General features: G+C 38.0%; 1 protein-coding gene across 3 annotated transcripts in view; it reads left to right on the forward strand.

Annotated features, from left to right (window-relative positions):
- Nucleotides 1-21551, forward strand: part of Smg1 (SMG1 nonsense mediated mRNA decay associated PI3K related kinase) — a 103765-nt gene that overhangs the window by 46684 nt on the left and 35530 nt on the right. For all 3 annotated transcript variants that reach the window (XM_041665966.1, XM_041665965.1, XM_041665967.1), the window contains 22 exons: nt 1674-1804; nt 1912-2073; nt 2638-2756; nt 3165-3252; nt 3342-3443; nt 4959-5099; nt 5606-5805; nt 6182-6378; nt 6530-6694; nt 7163-7317; nt 8902-9044; nt 9197-9398; nt 10960-11069; nt 12710-12857; nt 13101-13260; nt 14411-14531; nt 15769-16017; nt 17026-17310; nt 18969-19113; nt 19226-19364; nt 20587-20817; nt 20922-21099. In XM_041665966.1, coding sequence (XP_041521900.1) covers nt 1674-1804; nt 1912-2073; nt 2638-2756; nt 3165-3252; nt 3342-3443; nt 4959-5099; nt 5606-5805; nt 6182-6378; nt 6530-6694; nt 7163-7317; nt 8902-9044; nt 9197-9398; nt 10960-11069; nt 12710-12857; nt 13101-13260; nt 14411-14531; nt 15769-16017; nt 17026-17310; nt 18969-19113; nt 19226-19364; nt 20587-20817; nt 20922-21099 — 3571 coding nt within the window. The remainder of the gene's footprint in view (nt 1-1673; nt 1805-1911; nt 2074-2637; nt 2757-3164; nt 3253-3341; nt 3444-4958; nt 5100-5605; nt 5806-6181; nt 6379-6529; nt 6695-7162; nt 7318-8901; nt 9045-9196; nt 9399-10959; nt 11070-12709; nt 12858-13100; nt 13261-14410; nt 14532-15768; nt 16018-17025; nt 17311-18968; nt 19114-19225; nt 19365-20586; nt 20818-20921; nt 21100-21551) is intronic.

Below are 21551 nucleotides of genomic sequence, written 5' to 3' on the forward strand. Positions count from 1 at the left end.
GGAACTCTTGTCAGGCTGCTCACAATAGCTTGTAACTTGAAATCTAGCATGTGTGTACACATACACACACACCACCACCACCACCATCATAAAAATAATAATAAAAACTAAATGGGAAAAAATTTTCAGCTAGATGTGGTAGTACATGCTTATAGTCTGAGCACCTAGAGAGTGGAGATAGAACTGCCAGTTCTAGACCAGCCTGCAATTAGGTATTAGTCCACACAGTGAGACTCTGTCAAAAAATGAAAAGTTCTTTATCCCTTTTAGGAATTCTTATTACAAAATTAATAGTTAGTGATGGGGAGAAAGACGTGTGTGTGTGTGTATCCTCAGATTAGGTGCTCATGTTCCTATAAACAATACTAATAAATTAGTTGGATCTTAAACAGATACACAGTTGAAGTAGAGAGTTTAAGAAAGTGTTCAGTGGGAATTCATGGGATCATAGGGCAATTGGATAGGTGCAGATGTGACCAAAATACAGTATATACATGAATGAAAATGTTTTAATGAAAACATTTATATATACAGAAGCATACTGGGTGTGTGTGGGGAGAGAGGATTGGGTATGTAACTAAGTGGCAGAGTGTTTGGATTCAATCCCAGTATCACAAAAAATCAAATGGTGTAATAATAAATTTGAAGTGGCATCACTAACACCCCCCCTTCTTTTTTTGAGTTAGCTCTGTCTTGTCTACCCACACTTCTGCCTTTTCTTCTCAAGTATTGGAATTATAGACTTGTACTAATAAATCTGGCTATATCCTTTTGATTTTATAATTATTGTACTAGTTTATATATTCTTTCTATTGAACCATACAGAAACAATAATTTAAGGAGAGAGGAATGTTCTGTATTAAACGATAATGTTTTCTAAGACTCGATGTTCATGCTTACTTTCTTTAGCTTGTATGCTCAGCGTATACATGCTGTCCCGTAGATGCCCCTTCCTCTATGATACTTACTCCTTACATATGAAGCTTATGTGAAACTCTCTTCTTAATACGCCTAAGTTTTATTTTTGAGAAATTCATGTCCTATATTATTCAATCCTGTAGATTGGATAAGGTTTACGATCAGTGATTTGGCATTCTGAAAAATTGATGTATGAGGCAGGTAGTTAGATGGAGCATTGTGTCTTAGAGGAAAAGGAATAGGTGGAAAAGGCTTAGAGTGGCAGGATTGCTGGCTTTGTTATTGAACAAGATACCTTGCCATTTGTAATATGCTAAAAGTTGAGCAAATGTAGGCTTTTGTATCAAAGAGTACAAAGAGTAGTGTATCAAGGACTTTGCTTAAACTAGACAAGCATCAGCAAACTGGCTATTTGCCCCAGATTTAGTTGTACATCTGTTTAGTTGCTTTTGTTTTAAATAGCTTGATTGAGCTATACTTTATTATGTTCTCACTTTGTAATGAAAGTTATATCAGAGGCAGCCAGCTACTCCTTGTTTTGACTGGCTTATGACGATGCCACTCAGCTTAACTTGAGGGAATGTTAGCTGAAGACCTCAGCTTTGTGTACTAGATAATTTCCAAGTTTTAGACCGTTGCTTTATTTAGGTTTTAAGTGTCTAAGCACCCTTGATTCCAAAGGTAGATTGCTTGTGTATGCTTGTGTGTGTCTCGGGGGAGCCATAAATATACTTTGTCTGTTTTTACCTTGGCAGATGTGGGCACTGTCTCCAACTGTGTTTGCACTGCTGAGTAAGAATCTGATGATTGTGCATAGTGACCTAGCTGTTCACTTCCCTGCAATTCAGTATGCAGTGTTGTACACCCTGTATTCCCATTGTACCAGGTACTGTGCTCACAGGTCCTCAGAAGGAAAAAAACAAGAAATGTTTCTTTAGTTTGTTGTCTTCATTTAATGACAGCTGAAAAAATGCTCTCCACTTTGTCTTTCAGGCATGATCACTTCATATCCAGTAGTCTTAGCTCTTCATCTCCTTCCTTATTTGATGGTGCCGTGATTAGTACTGTAACTACAGCCACAAAGAAACATTTCTCAATTATATTAAATCTTTTGGGAATATTGCTAAAGAAAGAAAATCTTAACCAGGACACCAGGTACATAAATAATTTTTTAAAATAATACTGAGTTCCTAAGTTTATTAATTCTTTGTGATTTGAGGCTAAGAAATTTAGATTGCAGCTTCATTGTGAAGCACCTGATTGGATTCTGTTACTTGATTTTTATGTACCCTGCTGGCCTCTACTTTGGGGCCATTTTCTAGTGGCATCATGCTGCTTTTCAGAAACAGAATAACATGATGCAGAAACAAATTTCTCTAGACTTAGCTTTTTCTTTGTAGGTTTATTTTACTTTTAAATATGTATATTTTTGTGTATCTCTTTGAGGGCAGCACTCTTGGAGGCTTGTGGTATTAGATTTCCCTGGCGGGGGAGTAATAGATTGTTGTAAGCTGGCTGATGTGGGTGTTGGAAACTGAACATCAGTCCTCTGCAAGGGTACTATGTACTCAGCCACTGCAGGTTCTTCAGCTCCACCTTTTTTTTATTTATTTATTTTATTTTATTTTTACTTGTATTGTTTGAAAAATAAAATGAAAACTGGTAGAAGAAAGTGTTTTTTTTTTTAATGTAAAGCCAACTGTTTATTTTATGTTTCAGGAAATTATTAATGACATGGGCTTTGGAAGTGGCTGTACTAATGAAGAAGTCTGAAACATATGCACCTTTATTTTCCCTTCCATCTTTTCATAAATTTTCCAAAGGCCTTTTAGCCAACAGTAAGAGACTTAATTATGTTTTCATTTTGTTTACCCTTTAAAAGGTAATATTGGTTAATGAGAGAAGGTAGTTACAGCAGCACTCTTCTGCCATGAAGTGAGTAGTTCCTATTTTAATTCCATATATAGTAGTCTTGATTAATTTTTATTCTATTTGAAAAATAATTGAATTGTCAAATTTTCAACCTTAATTTTATTCCATGAACTTGAATTTTGTTGAATATTAATTTCCTAGGTGTTTCTCCCAGTGAGGTTTCCAGGCAAGAGTAGGGTATAATCCATACTAGGTGCATCTTGTTTGATGAGTGAGTGAGTAAATGAAGAATGGATGGGTTCAGAATGTTATGTTGACTGAAATGTACTTTTAAGGGGTGCAAACTGAAAGTTACATTTCCTTTTTAATAATAGCTCTCGTTGAAGATGTGAATATCTGTTTGCAAGCATGCAGCAGTCTCCATGCTCTGTCCTCTTCCTTGCCAGATGATCTGCTGCAGAGGTATGGACTAGGTAGAGACTGAATCTTTGGCTCTGGCTATAATGGCATGGGAATGCTACCACACCTGCTTTATCTGTTATTTTTCATAGGTGTGTTGATGTCTGCCGTGTTCAGCTTGTCCATAGTGGAACTCGTATTCGACAGGCCTTTGGAAAGCTACTGAAGTCAATTCCTTTAGATGTTGTACTAAGGTATAACTGTTTTGGCTTGCTGTTTTTACTGCTTTGTAATTGTCTACCATAGTAAAAGATTAATCATCATGTTTAGTGCATTAATTTAACATATTGCATGATACTTCTTAGTGATCAATGACATGTCAGAGGAAATTTTTGGAGACCTAGAAGCAGAAAACTTTTTTTTTTTTGTAATCTTTGTCATCTTATAATAATTAGGGTAGAATAATTCATGTAGTGCCCCAAATCCATTACTTAGTAATTAAATTTTTTTGTTTTGTTTCTTTAAAGGAGGGTTTCTCTGTGTTAGCTTTGGCTGTCCTGGAACTTGCTCTGTAGACCAGGCTGGCCTCAAATTCAAGAGAGTTAGATGTTTATTAAAGGATTTATTTTCTTTAGTGTCTGAGTGTTTTGCCTGTGTGTATGTTTCTGTACCACCATGTGTATGCCGGGTGCCTGCTGAGGTCAGGCAGGACAAAGATGTTGAATAAACTTTTATGACTTTTGATTAAGTTGATTTTGGAGAATTTGTTTTGTTTTTGAGATAGGGTTTCACTTATCCCAAGCCAGCCTCCAACTTTTTATACAGCCAAGGAAAATCCTAAACTCTAGATTCTCTGGCCTTCCTCCAAAGTTCTGGGATTGTAGGTGTGCATCAGTGTGTTCAGTTTATTCTGTCTGTGAGCAAACCTAGGGCTTTGTGCTGGACAAGCATTCCACTGACTAAACTACATCCCCAGTACGTACCCTCTCTCTTTTCCCTTTTTCATTTTAACATCATCATCATCATCATTATGATTGTTGTTATTATTGGCAAGGTCTCATGTTGTAGTGCACGATAGTCCCAAATTGGTCTTGAACTCAGGATTATCCTGCCTCCCAAATCCTGGAATTACAGGTATACGCTAACAGTCTTTTTTAACATTTTATTTTTACTTTTTGTGTTTGTTTGTGAGTGTGTCTGTCCCCTGTAGGTGAGTCACCTGTGTGGGTGCTGGGAATTGAACTCAGGTCATCTGGAAGAGCAACAAGAGCACTGAGTACTCTTAACATTGAACCATCTCTCCAGCCTTCTGCATTAACAATTTGGGAACCTTTAAGATTCTAAAATTGTGAAATTATAACACACACTCACACTCTTATTTTTTGTTTTGGTTTTTGATACAAGATTTTTCTTTGTAGCCCTGGTTTTAGAACTTACTCAGTAAATCATGCCTTCTGAGTGCTGGAATTAAAGGCATTTAGCACTAACACCCAGCTTTTTTATTTTTAAAGGTAGGTTCTCATTATATAACCATGGGCATATCTAGAATTTGCTAGGTAGACCAAGCTGGCCTTACACTCAGGGATCTGCCTGCTTCTGCTTCCTTAATACTGTGAGTAAAGGCATGGACAACCACTCCTGGCATCCTCTATCCATTTTTAAGCCTTGGTTTTATTTTTGCTTCCAATGAAGTTCCAGTACTCCATTTATAGAATCTGCTAACCTTCCTTCTAAAATACCTTTCATGACGATGACTTTTTTGTTAACAGCAATAACAACCACACAGAGATTCAGGAAATTTCTCTAGCATTGAGAAGCCACATGAGTAAAGCACCAAGTAACACGTTCCACCCTCAGGACTTTTCTGATGTCATCAGTTTCATTTTGTATGGAAACTCTCACCGAACAGGGTAAGTAAGGCTCTGATGATTTCATTAGAGAGCAGTACTGCTAAGACTCTTGTGATGATTACATCCACATTTGAGAAAACATTGATCCAATGGGCCCCATTGGAAGGTAACATTGTTTGGTGGCTCATATGATTTTTATCAGCTTTGGAGATAGATACTGCTTTGAAGGTAGCATTTGTGGGAACAGAAATGGCCTGTGACTTTCACTGGTGAAATGTGATTGACAGTTGATTGATCTGATTGCCATGAATGCTTTGGAGGGAGGGTTGGAGATGATATTTATTGTTAAGATGTTCGGTTGTAGTGAATGAAATGTAACCTGAAGGCCAAATAGTTATGAGCAATGTAGCCAGTAATTCAGTTTCATTACACTCCAGCCTGTTCTTAAAGTGTAGTGGCTTCTTTTGGTATGAAAAATTGGTCCCTATTCCCATTCCCCTTGTACTTGTTTTGATTATTAAGATGAAGTTGTCATTGTCTGTTACATATGAAACTACTTTTCCCAGGAAGGACAATTGGTTAGAAAGATTGTTCTATAGCTGCCAGAGGCTGGATAAGCGTGACCAATCTACAATTCCCCGCAATCTTCTAAAGACAGATGCTGTCCTTTGGCAGTGGGCTATTTGGGAAGCTGCGCAGTTTACTGTTCTTTCAAAGTTGCGAACCCCACTGGGCAGAGCTCAGGACACGTTCCAGACAATTGAAGGTAACCAGCAATTTAATTTGGCATTCTTCAAACTCTGTGATGTAGATAAATTTCTAGGCCTTTTAACTTCAGAAATCCTGGCTTTATAATTGGTAGGGTTCAGATGTTTTTTTTTTTTTCTGTACTGTTCACTAAATTAGTTCTAGATATGACTTTAAAAGAAGGTTTTATTAAGTAATTGTATTGCCATGTGTATGTCTGTTTTTGTTCAAAAGCTTAAGGTTATATGGAACAAACATTTTCCCCCCAAAATGAAAGATATTTAATCTTTGGTTTTTGTTTTATTTTAAATTGATGCGTATATAAACAGGATAATTTGTAAATTGATTTATTAAGAGTTTTCTCTGATTCATAGTGTTGCTGCCTTTGTTTTTAGGTATCATTAGAAGTCTTGCAGCCCACACACTAAACCCTGACCAGGATGTTAGTCAGTGGACCACTGCAGATAATGACGAAGGCCATGGAAGCAATCAGCTTAGACTTGTTCTTCTGCTTCAGTATCTGGAGAACCTGGAGAAATTAATGTATAATGCCTATGAGGGATGTGCAAATGCGTTAACATCACCCCCCAAGGTTGGTGTCCTTAGAATTATAGTGGTGCTTTGTAACAGAGTCATTGTGAAACAGTAACCGTGTCTATTTAGTTTATATATATTCAAGGTATCTTCACAATAACTTGAACCAGTACTTAGTTCTTCTCCCCCCCCCCCCTTTTTTTTTAAAGGTCATTAGGACTTTTTTCTATACCAATCGACAGACTTGTCAAGACTGGCTTACTCGGATCCGTCTCTCCATCATGAGGGTAGGGTTGTTGGCAGGTCAGCCTGCTGTGACAGTGAGACATGGCTTTGACTTACTGACTGAAATGAAAGCAAATAGTCTAACTCAGGTAAGGTCATTGGGAATACATTTTAGCTGTAGAAATTTGGGTTTGATCTCTGATGAAATTCAGTCTACAGATAAGTTAACTTCAGTTCTTTCTCAAGGCTCTTCATCCAATATCTTATAAAACTAATGATTCCCCCAGTCATTTATGTTTTTCACATAGAAAATGTTAAAAATATGAACTTTTTATTCTTAAAGACTGGGACTTTAGGAATAATTGTAAGAAGTTTGTATGTGGATCACATTCTTAGAGTGTTTTGGGAAGTTCTTAATTTAATTAGGTTCAGAATAAATAAATGGAATCTAAAACAACAGAATGCTTACTCCTTAATAAATGTTTTTTAAGTTAATTAAGCTAAATAGCGTGAAAGAAATTGTTAAATATATGTAAGTTGTGGCCAGTAGTTTATAAGTTCAGTAGAAATTTTTCAGTGGTGTCAAGGTCTGTGACTAATCTGCCTGCTGTTTCCAGGGGAATGAATTAGAAGTAACTATCATGATGGTGGTAGAAGCACTGTGTGAGCTCCATTGTCCTGAAGCTATACAGGGAATTGCTGTCTGGTCATCTTCAGCTGTTGGTAAAAACCTTCTCTGGATTAACTCAGTGGCTCAGCAGGCTGAAGGGAGGTAAGTTAGAAGGAAAGAAATGAATGATAGGGTTTTTATGTTCAAATCCTTTGTATTATATAATCATGAAAATAGCTTTATCTATTTTGAGTATGAAGCCTGCTATAATCACTTCAGTAGGGGGCATCTTTCATTTGTTCTTTTATTAGCAGCCATACATGAGTGCCTCACTTAAGTAGGAGGTTATGAGAAATCATACTAGAAAACAAGGTTTTTCAGTCATGAATGGTTTTAAATAGGATTTTTGATTGAAAACCTTCCACATTTGATTCAGGTGTAATACTCTCTGTTGCTGGAGTGTTTACTCACAACTCTGTCAATGGAATGTACCTCATTTAAGTTTAAGTAGTTTTTAGGAATTTGTAAAGAGGTAACCACTTAAATTTGGAAAGATAAATAACCTGGTGTCTGTAGATTTTGGTGTGTCTAAAGCTACATTTTCTTAGTGTGGTAGTTTTTTTTTTTAAATATTCATTTATTATGTATACAATATTCTGTCTGTCTGCAGCCAGAAGAGGGCATCAGATCTCATTTCAGATGGTTGTGAGCCACCATGTGGTTGCTGGGAATTGAACTCAGGACCTTTGGAAGAGCAGGCAATGCTCTTAACCGCTGAGCCATCTCTCCAGCCCCGAGTGTGGTAGTTTTTAACCTCTGCTGTAGAAACATCAGTCTATCTACAGAGTTGCATGGCTTTTCTACTCACCAATATTCTAAAAAAATATCTTCTACAATCTCATTTTTCTTTTGCTGGTTTTTTTGAGGCAGGGTTTCTCTTTGTAGTTTTGGAGACTGCCCTGGAACTCATTTTGTAGACCAGGCTGGCCTTGAACTCACATAGATCCAGATCTGTAGATCTGCCTGCCTCTGCCTCCTGACTGTTTGGATTAAAGGTGTACACCACCGAGCCGGGCGGTGGTGGCACACGCCTTAAATCCCAGCACTTGGGAGGCGGAGGCCGGAGGATCTCTGTGAGTTCGAGGCCAGCCTGGTCTACAAGAGCTAGTTCGAAGGACAGGCTCCAAAACCACAGAGAAACCCTGTCTCGAAAAACAACAACAACAAAAAAAAAGGTGTACGCCACCACCGCCTGGCCTGAGTTTTCTTAATGGACACCATTGCTTATTTGTGAGTGCATACTAACTTGGCATACTTTTGAAATATTGTTGTATATCAAAGTAGTTATTATCAGTAGTTTATGCTAGTGGTTTTTTTTTTGTTGTTTTTTTTTTTTTTGCTTGTCTGTTTTGGTTTTGGGTTTTCAAGACAGGGTTTCTCTGTGTAACAGTCTTGGTTGTCCTGGAACTCACTCTATAGACCAGGCTGGCCTTGAACTCACTGAGATCTGCCTGTCTCTACCTCCCAAGAGCTGGGATTAAAGGCTTGAGCCACACCACTGCCGGGCCCACTAGTTTTATACTGTCTTGGTATGAGGCAGAGATCTTATTTACCCCTTCAAATAGCTGACTCTTTGTCCAGGTGCAGTTCGTCAAGTAATTCATTCTCTCACCATTAATTCTTTTTTAGAAGGAGTTTCATTTGAGTGATTAAAAACAAATAAGACTGCTTTAATTTGTATTTAAGGTTTGAAAAGGCCTCCGTGGAGTATCAGGAGCACCTTTGTGCCATGACAGGTGTTGATTGCTGCATCTCCAGCTTTGACAAATCTGTTCTCACATTGGCTAATGCTGGACGTAACAGTGCCAGCCCCAAACACTCTCTAAATGGTGAGCATTCAGCGTTTATATTAACAGTGTCAAAGTTACAGTGCATTTATTTGTTCAGGTATAAACTTACCATATGTTTTCAGGTGTTTATGGTCTATGACATATTTACAGTTCTCAGTTTCTGTCTTCTTTCTTAATCAAATACCTTTCAGGCGAATCCAGGAAAACTGTGCTGTCCAAGCCAACTGATTGTTCCCCTGAAGTTATCAATTATCTAGGGAATAAGGCCTGCGAGTGCTACATCTCTATTGCGGATTGGGCTGCTGTGCAGGAGTGGCAGAATGCTGTCCATGATCTGAAGAAGAACACCAGCAGCACTTCACTCAATCTGAAAGCTGATTTCAATTATATCAAGTAATGGCTGCATCTAGTCAGCGTCCTCTGCTCTGTTGATAAGTAGTCTTCCTCTGTGGTGGCAAATACTAAAATTGGTCATATTTATAAGAGGAAACCAACAGTGGGGTAAGGAAGGAATCTTCTTAGTTGGAAGATAGAATTATATATAAAGAGGCACTGCTTTAGAGAGGCTCACACAGGACAGCTGTTTCTGAAGTACTGTTAAATATTTAAACAAAATTTGTTTTAATGGTGAGAGTTTGTGAATATCTCTAAGTTATATTCTTTGTTTTTCTTTAATTATGCATCTCAAAATTGTGGATTTACTGCATTCCAGACACATGACTGGAAGGGCAAAGCTCATCAGAGTTGGTTCACTGTCCTTGCTTTCCTGGTAACTGAACACATAATCTGTGGGAAGCATCGGGTATAGTATAGCAGGACAAAACACACTGCTTCTAACTCTTGAAAATAGAAAGAGAAGAAATGGGAGGGAAAAAAACCTGACAAAGGATTACTTGTCTTTTCTGTGCCTCAAGGAAAATAGTTAAAGTTAGGCATAGACAGTTTAGGATAGCTGTGGCAGAATGGGTGAGGTCAGAAGAAATTAAAGTCTAAGTTTGTTTTTTTTGGGGGGGTGGTATCTTGTCAGCAGTTGAAAGCGTAGAACTGTAGAGTACAGTGGGGACATGGGGGGGGGGGGGGCGGCTGCTGTCAGAAAGCCTAAGGTCTTGTAGTAGGATAGATAATAGTGTTTAACTAACCTGAGAAGCAACTGTTGATACTGTTGTAGTTGTAAGAGGAATGGGGTAAGCCAGCTGATGAATATTTTCATTGCTGTTTTCAGACTCAGTGATAAGAGAAGGGACCCAGTGAATGGTGGTGGTGTAGTCAGTAATAATCCCAGCACTAGAAAGGTGGAGGAGACAGGAGGACAAACATCCTTAGTTACATAAGTGAATTCCAAACCAGCTTGTCTGAAAAAGATAGAAAAGAGAGGTTGAGAACATAAATCTTCCTCCTGGTTGGGGGATATTTTTAGTAGAGATGGGGCAGAGGAGAGGTGTGGAGCTTGTATGAGTGGGGCCTCTCATCTTGGCACTGGAGTGTCAGAGCTATAGGAAATGATTACAGAAAAGGAAATAGTTGGAATTTTTTCAGGGATGGTAAATGATTTAACAAAACAAAACAAAACAAAAAACTCCACAAAGGTTTGGGAGATGTCTCAGTGAAAGAGTCAGGACTAAGGTATAAAACCGAGACATTAGGACTCTTCATGGGGAGAGAGGCCAGCAGGTAGCTTGGAGAAAGCAAGTGTTGAAGACTTACTTGATGTAGAATCTACTGCCAGTGTATTAACAGGTTCACAGAAAGAGGAAGGAGAGTCAGAGGTGAGAAGGCTCAACTGGTGGTCATGGCTAGGACTTTACTGAAATGGGAGCCCCATCAAGATGAAATGGTATTTCTAAATCCATTTCTTTGAAAAGTTGCTCCCTTCTACTGCTTGTTCTTCCCATTGTTCCCAGGTTACACAGGGCTGGTGAGGCCTAACACAAGCTGATGGGTATTTTAATTACAGGTCACTAAGCAGCTTTGAGTCTGGAGAGTTTGTTGAATGCACTGAGCAATTGGAATTGTTACCAGGAGAAAATATTAATCTACTTGCTGGAGGATCAAAAGAAAAAATAGGTATTTGAGAACAGTTTTTTTTTTTTTCATGGCAAGTTTCTTAAAAGTTTGGATAGTTTTTGTTTTACTAGGAAACCTGTAAGTTCTTGTATATTTATTTGGAGTCCTGTACTATATGAAGCAACATATTTCACCAAAATTGTGCTATTAATAGTTGATAAGGCAAATGAAAAAGTGGCTCAGTTAAAATTAAACTGGCAGTGGTGGCGCACACCTTTAATCCCAGGACTCCAAAGGCAGAGGCAGGCAGACCTCTGAGTTCTCGCCATTATCCAGTGAAATCCTGTCTCAAAACAAACAAGCAAACAACAACAAAATATTAAAACTGGGGAAAGGTGACTTTTAGATTGATGTAGACATTTAATTGAAAAAGCACAAAGCAGTGTTTGAACTGCAGTTTCCTTAATTTTCATCTATATGAGCGTACTGTATATTACTGCTGTTGAGGCATTCAGAGATCTGCTGTACAGATTGAGGTTTGCCTCATGGAGAGTAGGATGCATCATGTAAGCTCTCAAGTACTTCTGTGGAGAGCTGTAAAAACAAACCAGGTGCATCCTTGATGGGTATTTGACTATAAAGGCTTTTACCATTGGCTCACCGTTGGCCAAGATGTGTAGTATTGTTTCCATGTAATTAGCCTTTTCATTTACATTTTGGAAAAATTGTGCAATTTTTTTTTTTAAAAAAGAGAGGTGAGTCATTTAAAACTAATTTTCCTATCTGTAACTTTGATTTTGTTTTTTGTGTTCTTTTGGAACTCAATATGTAGACTTGGCCTGAATTCATAGGTCCTGCTATGTTTGCTTTCTGAGTGCTGGAGTTAAAGACAGATTCCACTATACCTGGCAGTTTTGGTTTCTTATATAAGGTGCTCACTGTTGAAGTGTACTTATCTCTGAACTTAATTTCCAGTCTTAAAAAATCATACTTGTCTTAGAATTAGTTTTTTTTTCTTGTATAAGTGAATTTGGCTCTAGTTATTAGTTGGTATGGTATATAGTTATTAAATGGTATATAATTAATTAGTTAAATATATACCAGTAAGCTTAGGATTGAGGAGCTATCTCAGTCACTAAACTATTTGCCATACAAACATGAGGAGCTGAGTTCAGTCCATAGCATCTGTCAAAAAGTGTTGTATAATGGCATATGCTTGTAATCCTAATGCTAGAGCAGCAGGGTAGGCTGGCCATTGAGAGACTGATAAAAAAAGATGGATGGGACTAGAGGAATGATACTGGAGGTTGACTTCTGGTCTCCAGGTGCACACACAGTGCACACCATTAAATAAAATGTGAGATTAAATTTCATGAAGTGAAGTGGAGGAAAACCTCACTGAAATGGTTACATCTTTTATAGAATCAAGTTTTGAGTGTAAAAAGAAGGGGTAAAGAAGATTTCTTAGCAATATTTGCACCTTTAATGGCAGATGATAGTTAGAGACATGAGGTATAATTTTATGTTAAATAATGTAGTTTGTTATTAAATTTACACTATCTGAAATGTCTAGCTACCTGACCTTAAGGAAAGAAAGGAGGTATTCACTGATGATAATTACTTTATTAAGTATTGCCAAAATATTTTAATACCTTTGTACATTAAGAACAAATTAACTTAATACAATGTAACTTGTTTAGATATGAAAAAGCTGCTTCCTAACATGCTCAGCCCAGACCCACGGGAGCTTCAGAAATCCATTGAAGTCCAGCTGTTGAGAAGCTCGGTCTTTTTGGCAACTGCTTTAAACCATGTGGAACAAGATCAGAAATGGCAGTCCTTAACTGAGTGAGTCACAAGCGTACACATTGGCAGGCAGCAGCAAAAAATTGAAACTACAGATGTGTAGAAACCCCTGAAAGCAGACATCTTGTTTTGCTCATAATCTACTATAGAGCAGACTGCTTTCCTTACTGTGACCCCTGATTTTTTTTTTTTTTATGCCAAATGGTAGTGCCTTAGCCACTTCATTCTAGTGGTTACAAGATGAAGAATCTTGTTAATTTATTGACAACAAATATGTTTTTTCAGAAACGTGGTAAAGTACTTGAAGCAAACCTCACGCATAGCTATTGGACCACTAAGACTGTCTACGCTAACAGTGTCACAATCCTTGCCAGTACTGAGTACCCTGCAGTTGTACTGCTCATCTGCTCTCGAGAACACAGTTTCTAATAGACTGTCAACAGAGGTGTGTAGGTGTATGTGTGTGTGTGTGTTCTTTAAAATTTCTTAGTTTAGTATATGTGTACGGTAGGTTGTTTTGCCTGTATGTGTCTGCACCACTTGCATGTCTGGTGCCCCTAGAAGCCAGAAGAAGGCATTAGATCCCCTAGGGCTGGAGTTACAAATGAATGTGAGCTGCCATGTGGGTACTGGGAATTGAACCTTGGTCCTTTGAAAGAGTAACAAATGCTCTTAACAACAGAGCCACCTCTCTAGTCCTGAAGTATATTTTTTTGTAAGTATTCTCTATGAGTGTTAATATATTAGTATAGATCAAAGACCTCATCTTCTCAGTTTTTAAGGTAGAATTTGTAATTGGGTAAGCTGGTGAACTTAAATCTAAAATGTATTCCTAGACAGATTTTCATTTGAGGTGGTATAGGACAGATGGAAGAATCTAAGGTTTTGACTAACTGATGAATCTTGGTTTTTCGTTTATGTAAATTTTGGATTTCACTTATACCTTTCTCTTTCTTAATAGAGTAAACTTCAACCAGAAAGAGAACCTTTGCAAAGAACTTGCGACCTTTAAAAATTATAGAATCAATAGTTTAATGCTTTTCTGCAGTTTTTGGCTTAGAGTAAATATATATTTTCACAGATGCACTTTATTAGTAAATATATTGACAAATTATACTTAATATTCTGAGTTTATTTATTAAAACAAAGGTTTTCTGTTTAGGTGTGTCTTAGTTTCTTTTTTATTGCTCCGATGACATACTCTTGCCAAGGCAGCTCATAAAAGAAAGTGTTTGATTTGGGGATACAGTTTCAAAGGGTTAAGTTCAGGGTATCAGACCAAAGGCATGGCAGCTGAGACCTTAAGTTTTGATCTCGAAATTGAAAGCAGAGAGAAAGTAAGAAACACTGAATGTCATTTGAAACCTCAAAATCTGTCCCAATTGACTCATTCAACAAGACCACATCTACTAATCCTTCCTAAATAGTTCTACCAACTGGGGATCAAGTATTCAAATACACGCACCTTTGGGGGCCATTCTCATTTACACCAGCACAGGTTGGAAGAAGGTTATAGAGAAGTTAGACTGTATAGTCTATCTTGAGCTTATTAGAAGAGACTGTTTTACACAAGTCTTTTGTCTCTCTGCTGCCAGGACTGTCTTATCCCACTCTTCAGTGATGCTCTTCGCTCATGTAAACAACATGATGTGCGACCTTGGATGCAGGCATTGAGATATACCATGTATCAAAATCAGCTATTGGAGAAAATTAAAGGTAACTATCTCTTTCTCTCATTCTTTAAATAACTATGGCTGCCCTAAAACTTACTGTGTAGACCAGGCTGACCTCAAACTCACAGAGACCCACCTACCCCTTTCTTTCAAATGCTGGGATTAAAAGCATGTGCCACCTCTTGGACCCATTTTCTTTTCCTGTTTTTGAGACAGGGTTTCTCTAGTGTTGGAGCCTCTTCTGGAACTAGCTCTTAGCTCTTGTAGACTAGGCTGGCCTTGAACTCACAGATCTACCTGCCTCTGCCTTCCAAGTGCAGGGATTAAAGGCGTGCACCACCACCACCCGACTCCATTTTCTTTTTCTTAAAGTTAACTTTACTGAGATATAAATTATATATTTAAGTATGCAGTTTGGTTTGTTTTTTCCTATCTGCCTCTATGTACCCACCAGTATACAGGATGGAGAACATTTCTCTTAACACTAGAAAGTCCCATGTCTCTTTTTTCAGGTTATTAATATTGTCCCTGTCTCAGGATGATTTGCTTCCTATTTCTGTAAATTAGACTTATGTTTGCTGATGTTTTCACATAAATGGAATTAGGCTACATCCTCATATCTGGCATCGCTAGCTTACATGATATTTTCAAGGTTCTCTCATGTTAACTTGTCAGTAAAGTGGTCTTTTTTATTGTTAGTAATACTCCACTGTATGGATGTGCCACCATTTGTTTTGTTTTTTTTTTTTCCATTTGTTCTTGGTTCTTCTAATTGGGTAGCTAAGTATGAAGCTGCTATAAATATTGGTGTTACTTATTTCCCTTGTTGCTTCATCCAAATTTATTTTCATTTTGTGCATAAGAATTTGCCTGCGTTTGTGTATATGTACTTCATTTGTGCCTAGAGGCCAGAAGAGGGTGCTATATCCTCTTGAACTGGTGTTACAGGCAGTTGTGAGCCATCTAGTGGGTGCTGGAAACCCTCCTCTGCAAGAGCAGGAGCTCTAAACTGACAAGTTATCTCTCTCTAGCCTCTGACCTAGGCTCTTCTAACAATTCAGATGTTACAACGTTAATTTCTTCTAGAGAATGATTTTCACTCTGCTCTTCTTGGTTGTGTCCCTTCATTCTAATACTGTATTAAGTCATGAACTGTGCTACTTGTTGGGTTTTGAAGATTAGCTCTCTTTGGAAAGGTGGTGAGGAAGGGTATGCTTAGGGAACAGAGTCTGGAGTTAGTGACTTGGGAATTAATGAAACAGTTTTTTTTTTCTTTCCAGAACAAACAGTACCAATTAGAAGTCATCTCATGGAATTAGGTCTGACGGCAGCAAAATTTGCTAGAAAACGGGGGAATGTGAACTTGGCAACAAGACTGCTGGCACAGTGCAGCGAGGTTCAGCTGGGAAAGACAACCACTGCCCAGGACTTAGTCCAGCATTTTAAAAAACTGTCCACTCAAGGTCAAGTAGATGAAAAATGGGGGCCTGAGCTTGATATTGAAAAAACCAAGTTGTTATATACAGCAGGTTAGTAAAAGCATATAAGGAAAACTGAATGCATGTTTCTGTGTGTGTTGTAAAAAGTATTTTAGAAAAAAACAGTATTTCCAGCTTTTATAGATCACTGTCCTTCAGTAAGACATGTTTTCACAGATCATTGATTATCCCTGGATTCGTTTATTTTCCTTTTTGCAAGTGTCGTGTGCCTGCTATTTGTATATATGGGAGCACACATGTGAGTGCAAGTTCACATCTGTGTTCATGTATGTTTGTAGGCTAGAGGTTGACAATGTCCTTAATTTATATCCATCTCATATACTGAGGCAAGGTTTTTCACTTGAACCCAGAACTCACTTGGTTAGGGTAGCCTTACTAGCCAACTTGTTCTGTGTATCTCCGCTAGCCCTTCTCTGAGTGCTGGATTTTTAGTCTTTCACGTCTACTCAGCATTTCCGTGGATTCTGGGGACTCAAACTATCGTTCTTAATGCCACTTACATTACAAGCATTTAACCCAGTGATCCATCTTCCCAGCCCCTGAATTTTTTTATTGTTGTTATGAAGGTCTAACTCTCTTAGCCTGTCTGAAACTTACTAAGTCAGCCAGACTGGCCTCTACCTCATAAGGCATGTGTCATCATGCCTGGCTGGCTTTATCATATTTTATTTATTTGAATCTTAATTCTGTTATTTTATTTTAAAGTGTGAATACCTGCATGTACATACATATGTGTCACATATGTGGCTGGTACCCAGAAAAGCCAGAATGGGGTGTTTGGATCCCCTGGAACTAGAGTTGCATGAGGTTGTAAGCTACCTACCTGATCTGGGTGCTGGGAACTGAACCTGGGTTTCTGCAAGAGAAGCGGCTACTCTTAACTCCTTGACCCATGTCTCTAGTCCCTAGTTCATGTTTTTAAAAATAAAAACAAATTAAATAGCTAAATAAATAATTGCTTAATCTTGAAATAATTTATTCTACTATTAAGAGTAAATAAATCAGTGGTTTTGTATGTGTATGTCTTTTTTTCTATAGGCCAATCAACACACGCAATGGAAATGTTGAGTTCTTGTGCCATATCCTTTTGCAAGTCTGCGAAAGCTGAGTATGCTGTGGCCAAGTCAATTCTGACTCTGGCTAAATGGATCCAAGCAGAATGGAAAGAGATTTCAGGACAGCTGAGACAGGTGTACAGAGCTCAGCAGCAGCAGAACTTTCCAGGTCTTTCTACTTTGTCTAGAAATATACTTGCTCTAATAGAGCTGCCGTCTGCTAATACAGTGGGAGAAGAACACCCTCGAATTGAGAGTGAATCTACAGGTACAATTTTATTCTTTTTTTTTTTTAGCTTTAAAAATAATAATTTTATGTTATAATCAATGTTATGCTAGCTGTATTTTGCCACAAAAAATTCAATTACAAAAGTATAGCATATTGGCAGTAACTAGTACTTAATGTTGTATATCCAGCTTTTCAGATGTAAGTTCCTTTCCTGACTTAGAGGGGATATTTTTGCGTTGATTCATGAAAGAGTAAATGTCAGGCACAACAGGTACATAGCTTGTTGGTTGTTGGAGCACACAAAGACTCAAGTTTCTTACTGTGTCTGATACTAGCAAAGTTACTTGGCCACAAAGGATGACTGGTTAAACAAAATTTATCGCTTTTTTTGTTATTTTGTCTTTTTTTTTTTTTTTTTTTTCTGGAGCTGAGGACCGAACCCAGGGCCTTGCACTTGCTAGGCAAGCGTTGCTACCACTGAGCTAAATCCCCAATCCCTCTTCTTTCCTTCTTGTTTTGTTTGAAGAGGGGAGGGTGCTGGAAATTGTATCCAGGGTCTTTGGCATGCTAGGCAGGAATTAATAACACTGAACTACATCCTTACTTTCTGTTTGTTTGTTTTTCCTTTCTTTTTCTTTTTCTTCTTTTTTTCTTTTTGAGATAGTCTAGCTGGCCAGGAAGTTGCTATGTACTATCAGTTTGGCTTCAGACTCACAGAGATCTTCCTGCCTCTGATGCCCAACTGCTGGAATTAAAAGAATATGTCACCACACCTACCTGTTCCTTTTTTGAGATAGTATCTTTCTTTCTACATATTGTAACTGACCTCACATCAAAACTTTCCATTTTGAATGTCTTGAATGTTGAGTTATAGGCAGTTGGCACCGTGTCCACTTTTATAATTTTTTTTTGCTGGGTATAGACTCCATGTCTCATACACGCTATCTACGTATGTGTGTGTATGTGTGTGTGTGTGTGTGTGTGCGTGTGTGTGCACGCGCGTGTGTGTATGCATGCATGTGTTTTACTGGGTATAGACTCCATACCTCATGCATGCTAATTTTACTGACCTACATCCTAATCGGTTCTGGAGAAAACTGATTTCTTACACACCTACATTTTTGTTGTGAAGAACCTTAGGGTTTAAATTACTTATATTGTATTTTGTTGGTTTGCACTAGTTTTTAAAAAAAATATTTCTAGTGTATCTATTAAACAGTTCTTTATATTCATAAGAGATATCTCTTAAAACCATGGCATATGAATTCAATAAACCAAGCAGTTTTCTTTCTGTAGAAAGGAAGTAAAGATCTGTTTACCCTGTTGGTCTCTATGGTATGCTTATCACCCATGCATTGTTTTTACCAAATGCTTAAAATTGTTCTAGTCATGAGAGACTAACACTCAAGAGCAGGATATAAGACATTTCTACAGTACATCCAACACCTAAGCTATTGCTAAAGATAATGTCATTATAGGCATGGGTGTGTCCACAGATGATTACATAAGCTGATGCCTTTTAATATAGTCACACTGCAAAACAAATACCCAAATTTGGGTCGTTAACAATTTATGTACTGTGATATATTGGACTTATTACTTGCTTACAATTAATAAAGACTTAACAGGTCAATGGGAACACCACTAGAAGTTAAGAACGTAACACTGAGCTCTTGTTATTTCTCCTGTCCTGGCAGTGCATATTGGAGTTGGAGAACCTGACTTCATTTTGGGACAGTTGTATCATCTGTCTTCAGTGCAGGCACCAGAAGTAGCCAAATCTTGGGCAGCATTGGCTAGTTGGGCTTATAGGTGGGGCAGAAAGGTGGTTGACAATGCCAGGTATGTATGTTTCAATATGCAGTTAATGTAAGACACTGCAAAACAGATATATAATGTTGATTTTGCAGAGTTTTGGTACCTGAAATACTTGATGACTTGTTTATTTTTATAGTCAGGGAGAAGGTGTTCGTCTGTTGCCTAGAGAAAAATCTGAAGTTCAAAATCTGCTTCCAGATACTATAACTGAAGAAGAGAAAGAGAGAATATATGGTATTCTTGGACAAGCAGTATGTCGGCCAGCAGGAATTCAGGCAAGGAAAACATGATACAGTGATTTTTGGGAGAGTAGTTCCAACATTCCTGTTGTAACTTTTTTTTTTTGTTGAGGAAATTGGCCACATTTGTTTGTTTTGGGTTCTTTTGAGAGAAGATTTCTCTATATGGTGCCTGTTCTGGACCTTACTCTGTAGACCAGGCTGTCCTCAAACTCACAGAGATCTGCCTGCCTCTGCTGGGATCAAAGGAGTGGGTCACCACCACTGGGATCAGTAATTGGCTACTTTATTAAATAGTGAATGAGGTTTAAGTTGTTTGTGTTGCAAATAAAAATCTCAAATTTTAAGATGATATGTAGTTATCTTTTTCCTAAGATCAGAATTTCTTGAGAAATCAAGTAGTTTCTCTATGGTTCTGATGAAAATAGGTGAAGTTCCTTTTGTGTAAATTTACTTTCTCTTAATTACTCTTCTGTTCTGAAGTTAGGTTCTTGGGCTGGTAGTATACTTAGGGTAAAAACACACTTATAGTGTATGTGAGTGAGACTGTGGGTTTAATCCCCCAGAACTCGGAAAATGTCTCTTTCCAAGACTACCTGGGAACTTTTAAAGTATGACATTGCATGGGGGGCATCTCCCTCCCCAAATTCTTCTTTATGTGTGTTTAACATCAATTAAATGACCTGGGTTGTGGGAGTGTGCATGTGCTAGTAGGCAAGAGTTGTGATATTCTCTGCCACTGGTGATTGCCATAAATTGGCTGAAATGGGGAACAGTGGACTGGGTGAACTGCACTGTGTTGCCCCTCCTCAAAGTATCCTATAAGTTCTGTAGTTCTGTAGCTTTGAATATGTAGATGCAGCATTCAAAGAAGGTGTGGGTTTTATTTGCAAGGCTAAATTCTGTTGACTGAGTTCTGTTCTAAAATTGTACCCATGAATCTCTGTTAAAGCTGTTGTGATGTATATTTACAATATTGTAAATAGAGTTGTGTTTATTCTGTTTTTTTACATCCTTTGAACAAATTTTTCTACAGACAGAATATTGTAGTTTAGAAGCATTTAAAATACAGAAAATGAGAAGTCTTTTAAATTTTGCCTAAACACTTAAAACTTTATTGGCTGCGTTTGTAAGTATATCATAGAGACACTTAATAATGGATTCAGTATATCATATATGAGAATAATCTTTCCATGTGGTAATCTGATTGTGTATCTTTCTTTCATTTCTGAAGTATTCTATGTTCACATTTCTTTAGGATGAAGATATAACACTTCAGATTACAGAAAGTGAAGATAATGAGGAAGATGACATGGTTGATGTTATCTGGCGGCAGTTAATATCAAGCTGCCCGTGGCTTTCTGAACTAGATGAAAATGCAACTGAAGGTGTTATTAAAGTGTGGAGGAAAGTTGTGGATAGAATCTTCAGCCTGTACAAACTATCTTGCAGTGCATATTTTACTTTCCTTAAGCTCAACGCTGGGCAAGTAGGTGGCACAGTCTTCTAAAGAAAATTATTTGGAATTTCTTTCCTTTAGACAAAAGGAGTAGTAACAGAAATGGTTTCCTTATCCCTTTATTGTTCACTTAGATTCTGTTAGATGAGGATGACCCCAGACTCCACTTAAGTCGCAGAGCAGAGCAGAGCACTGATGATGTGATTGTGATGGCTACCCTGCGACTGCTCAGACTGCTGGTGAAGCATGCTGGTGAGCTCCGGCAGTATCTGGAACATGGCTTGGAGACAACCCCTACTGCTCCATGGAGAGGTAATGACCAAATTAAGATGCTCTTTTTAATTAATCTGTTTCTGAGTGGGATTGAAATAGTTTCTCTCTCTCTCTCTCTCTCTCTCTCTCTCTCTCTCTCTCTCTCTCTCTCTTTGTTTTTCGAGACAGGGTTTCTCTGTGGTTTTTTTGGAGCCTGTCCTGGAACTAGCTCTTGTATACCAGGCTGGTCTCGAACTCACAGAGATCCACCTGCTTCTGCCTCCCAAGTGCTGGCATTAAAGACGTGCGCCACCACCGCCCGGCTTGAAATAGTTTCTCTATGTTCCTTATTTGAAGATGTTAGAGAATAGCCAGGCTAGTTCTTAGGATATACTGGACCGTTTGATGTCTCATGAACATCTCTTCTCCTATCTTGTAGAAAACTGAGAAGCTAAAAGGCTGAAGCTTTTTATTATCAGAAATCAGTTTTCGAGAGGGTGGTGAAAATAAGT

Source organism: Microtus oregoni, unplaced genomic scaffold (genome assembly GCF_018167655.1).
Source record: "Microtus oregoni isolate MIOR12 unplaced genomic scaffold, Mior012 000016F_ref0000370, whole genome shotgun sequence".
NCBI classification, from domain to species: domain Eukaryota; kingdom Metazoa; phylum Chordata; class Mammalia; order Rodentia; family Cricetidae; genus Microtus; species Microtus oregoni.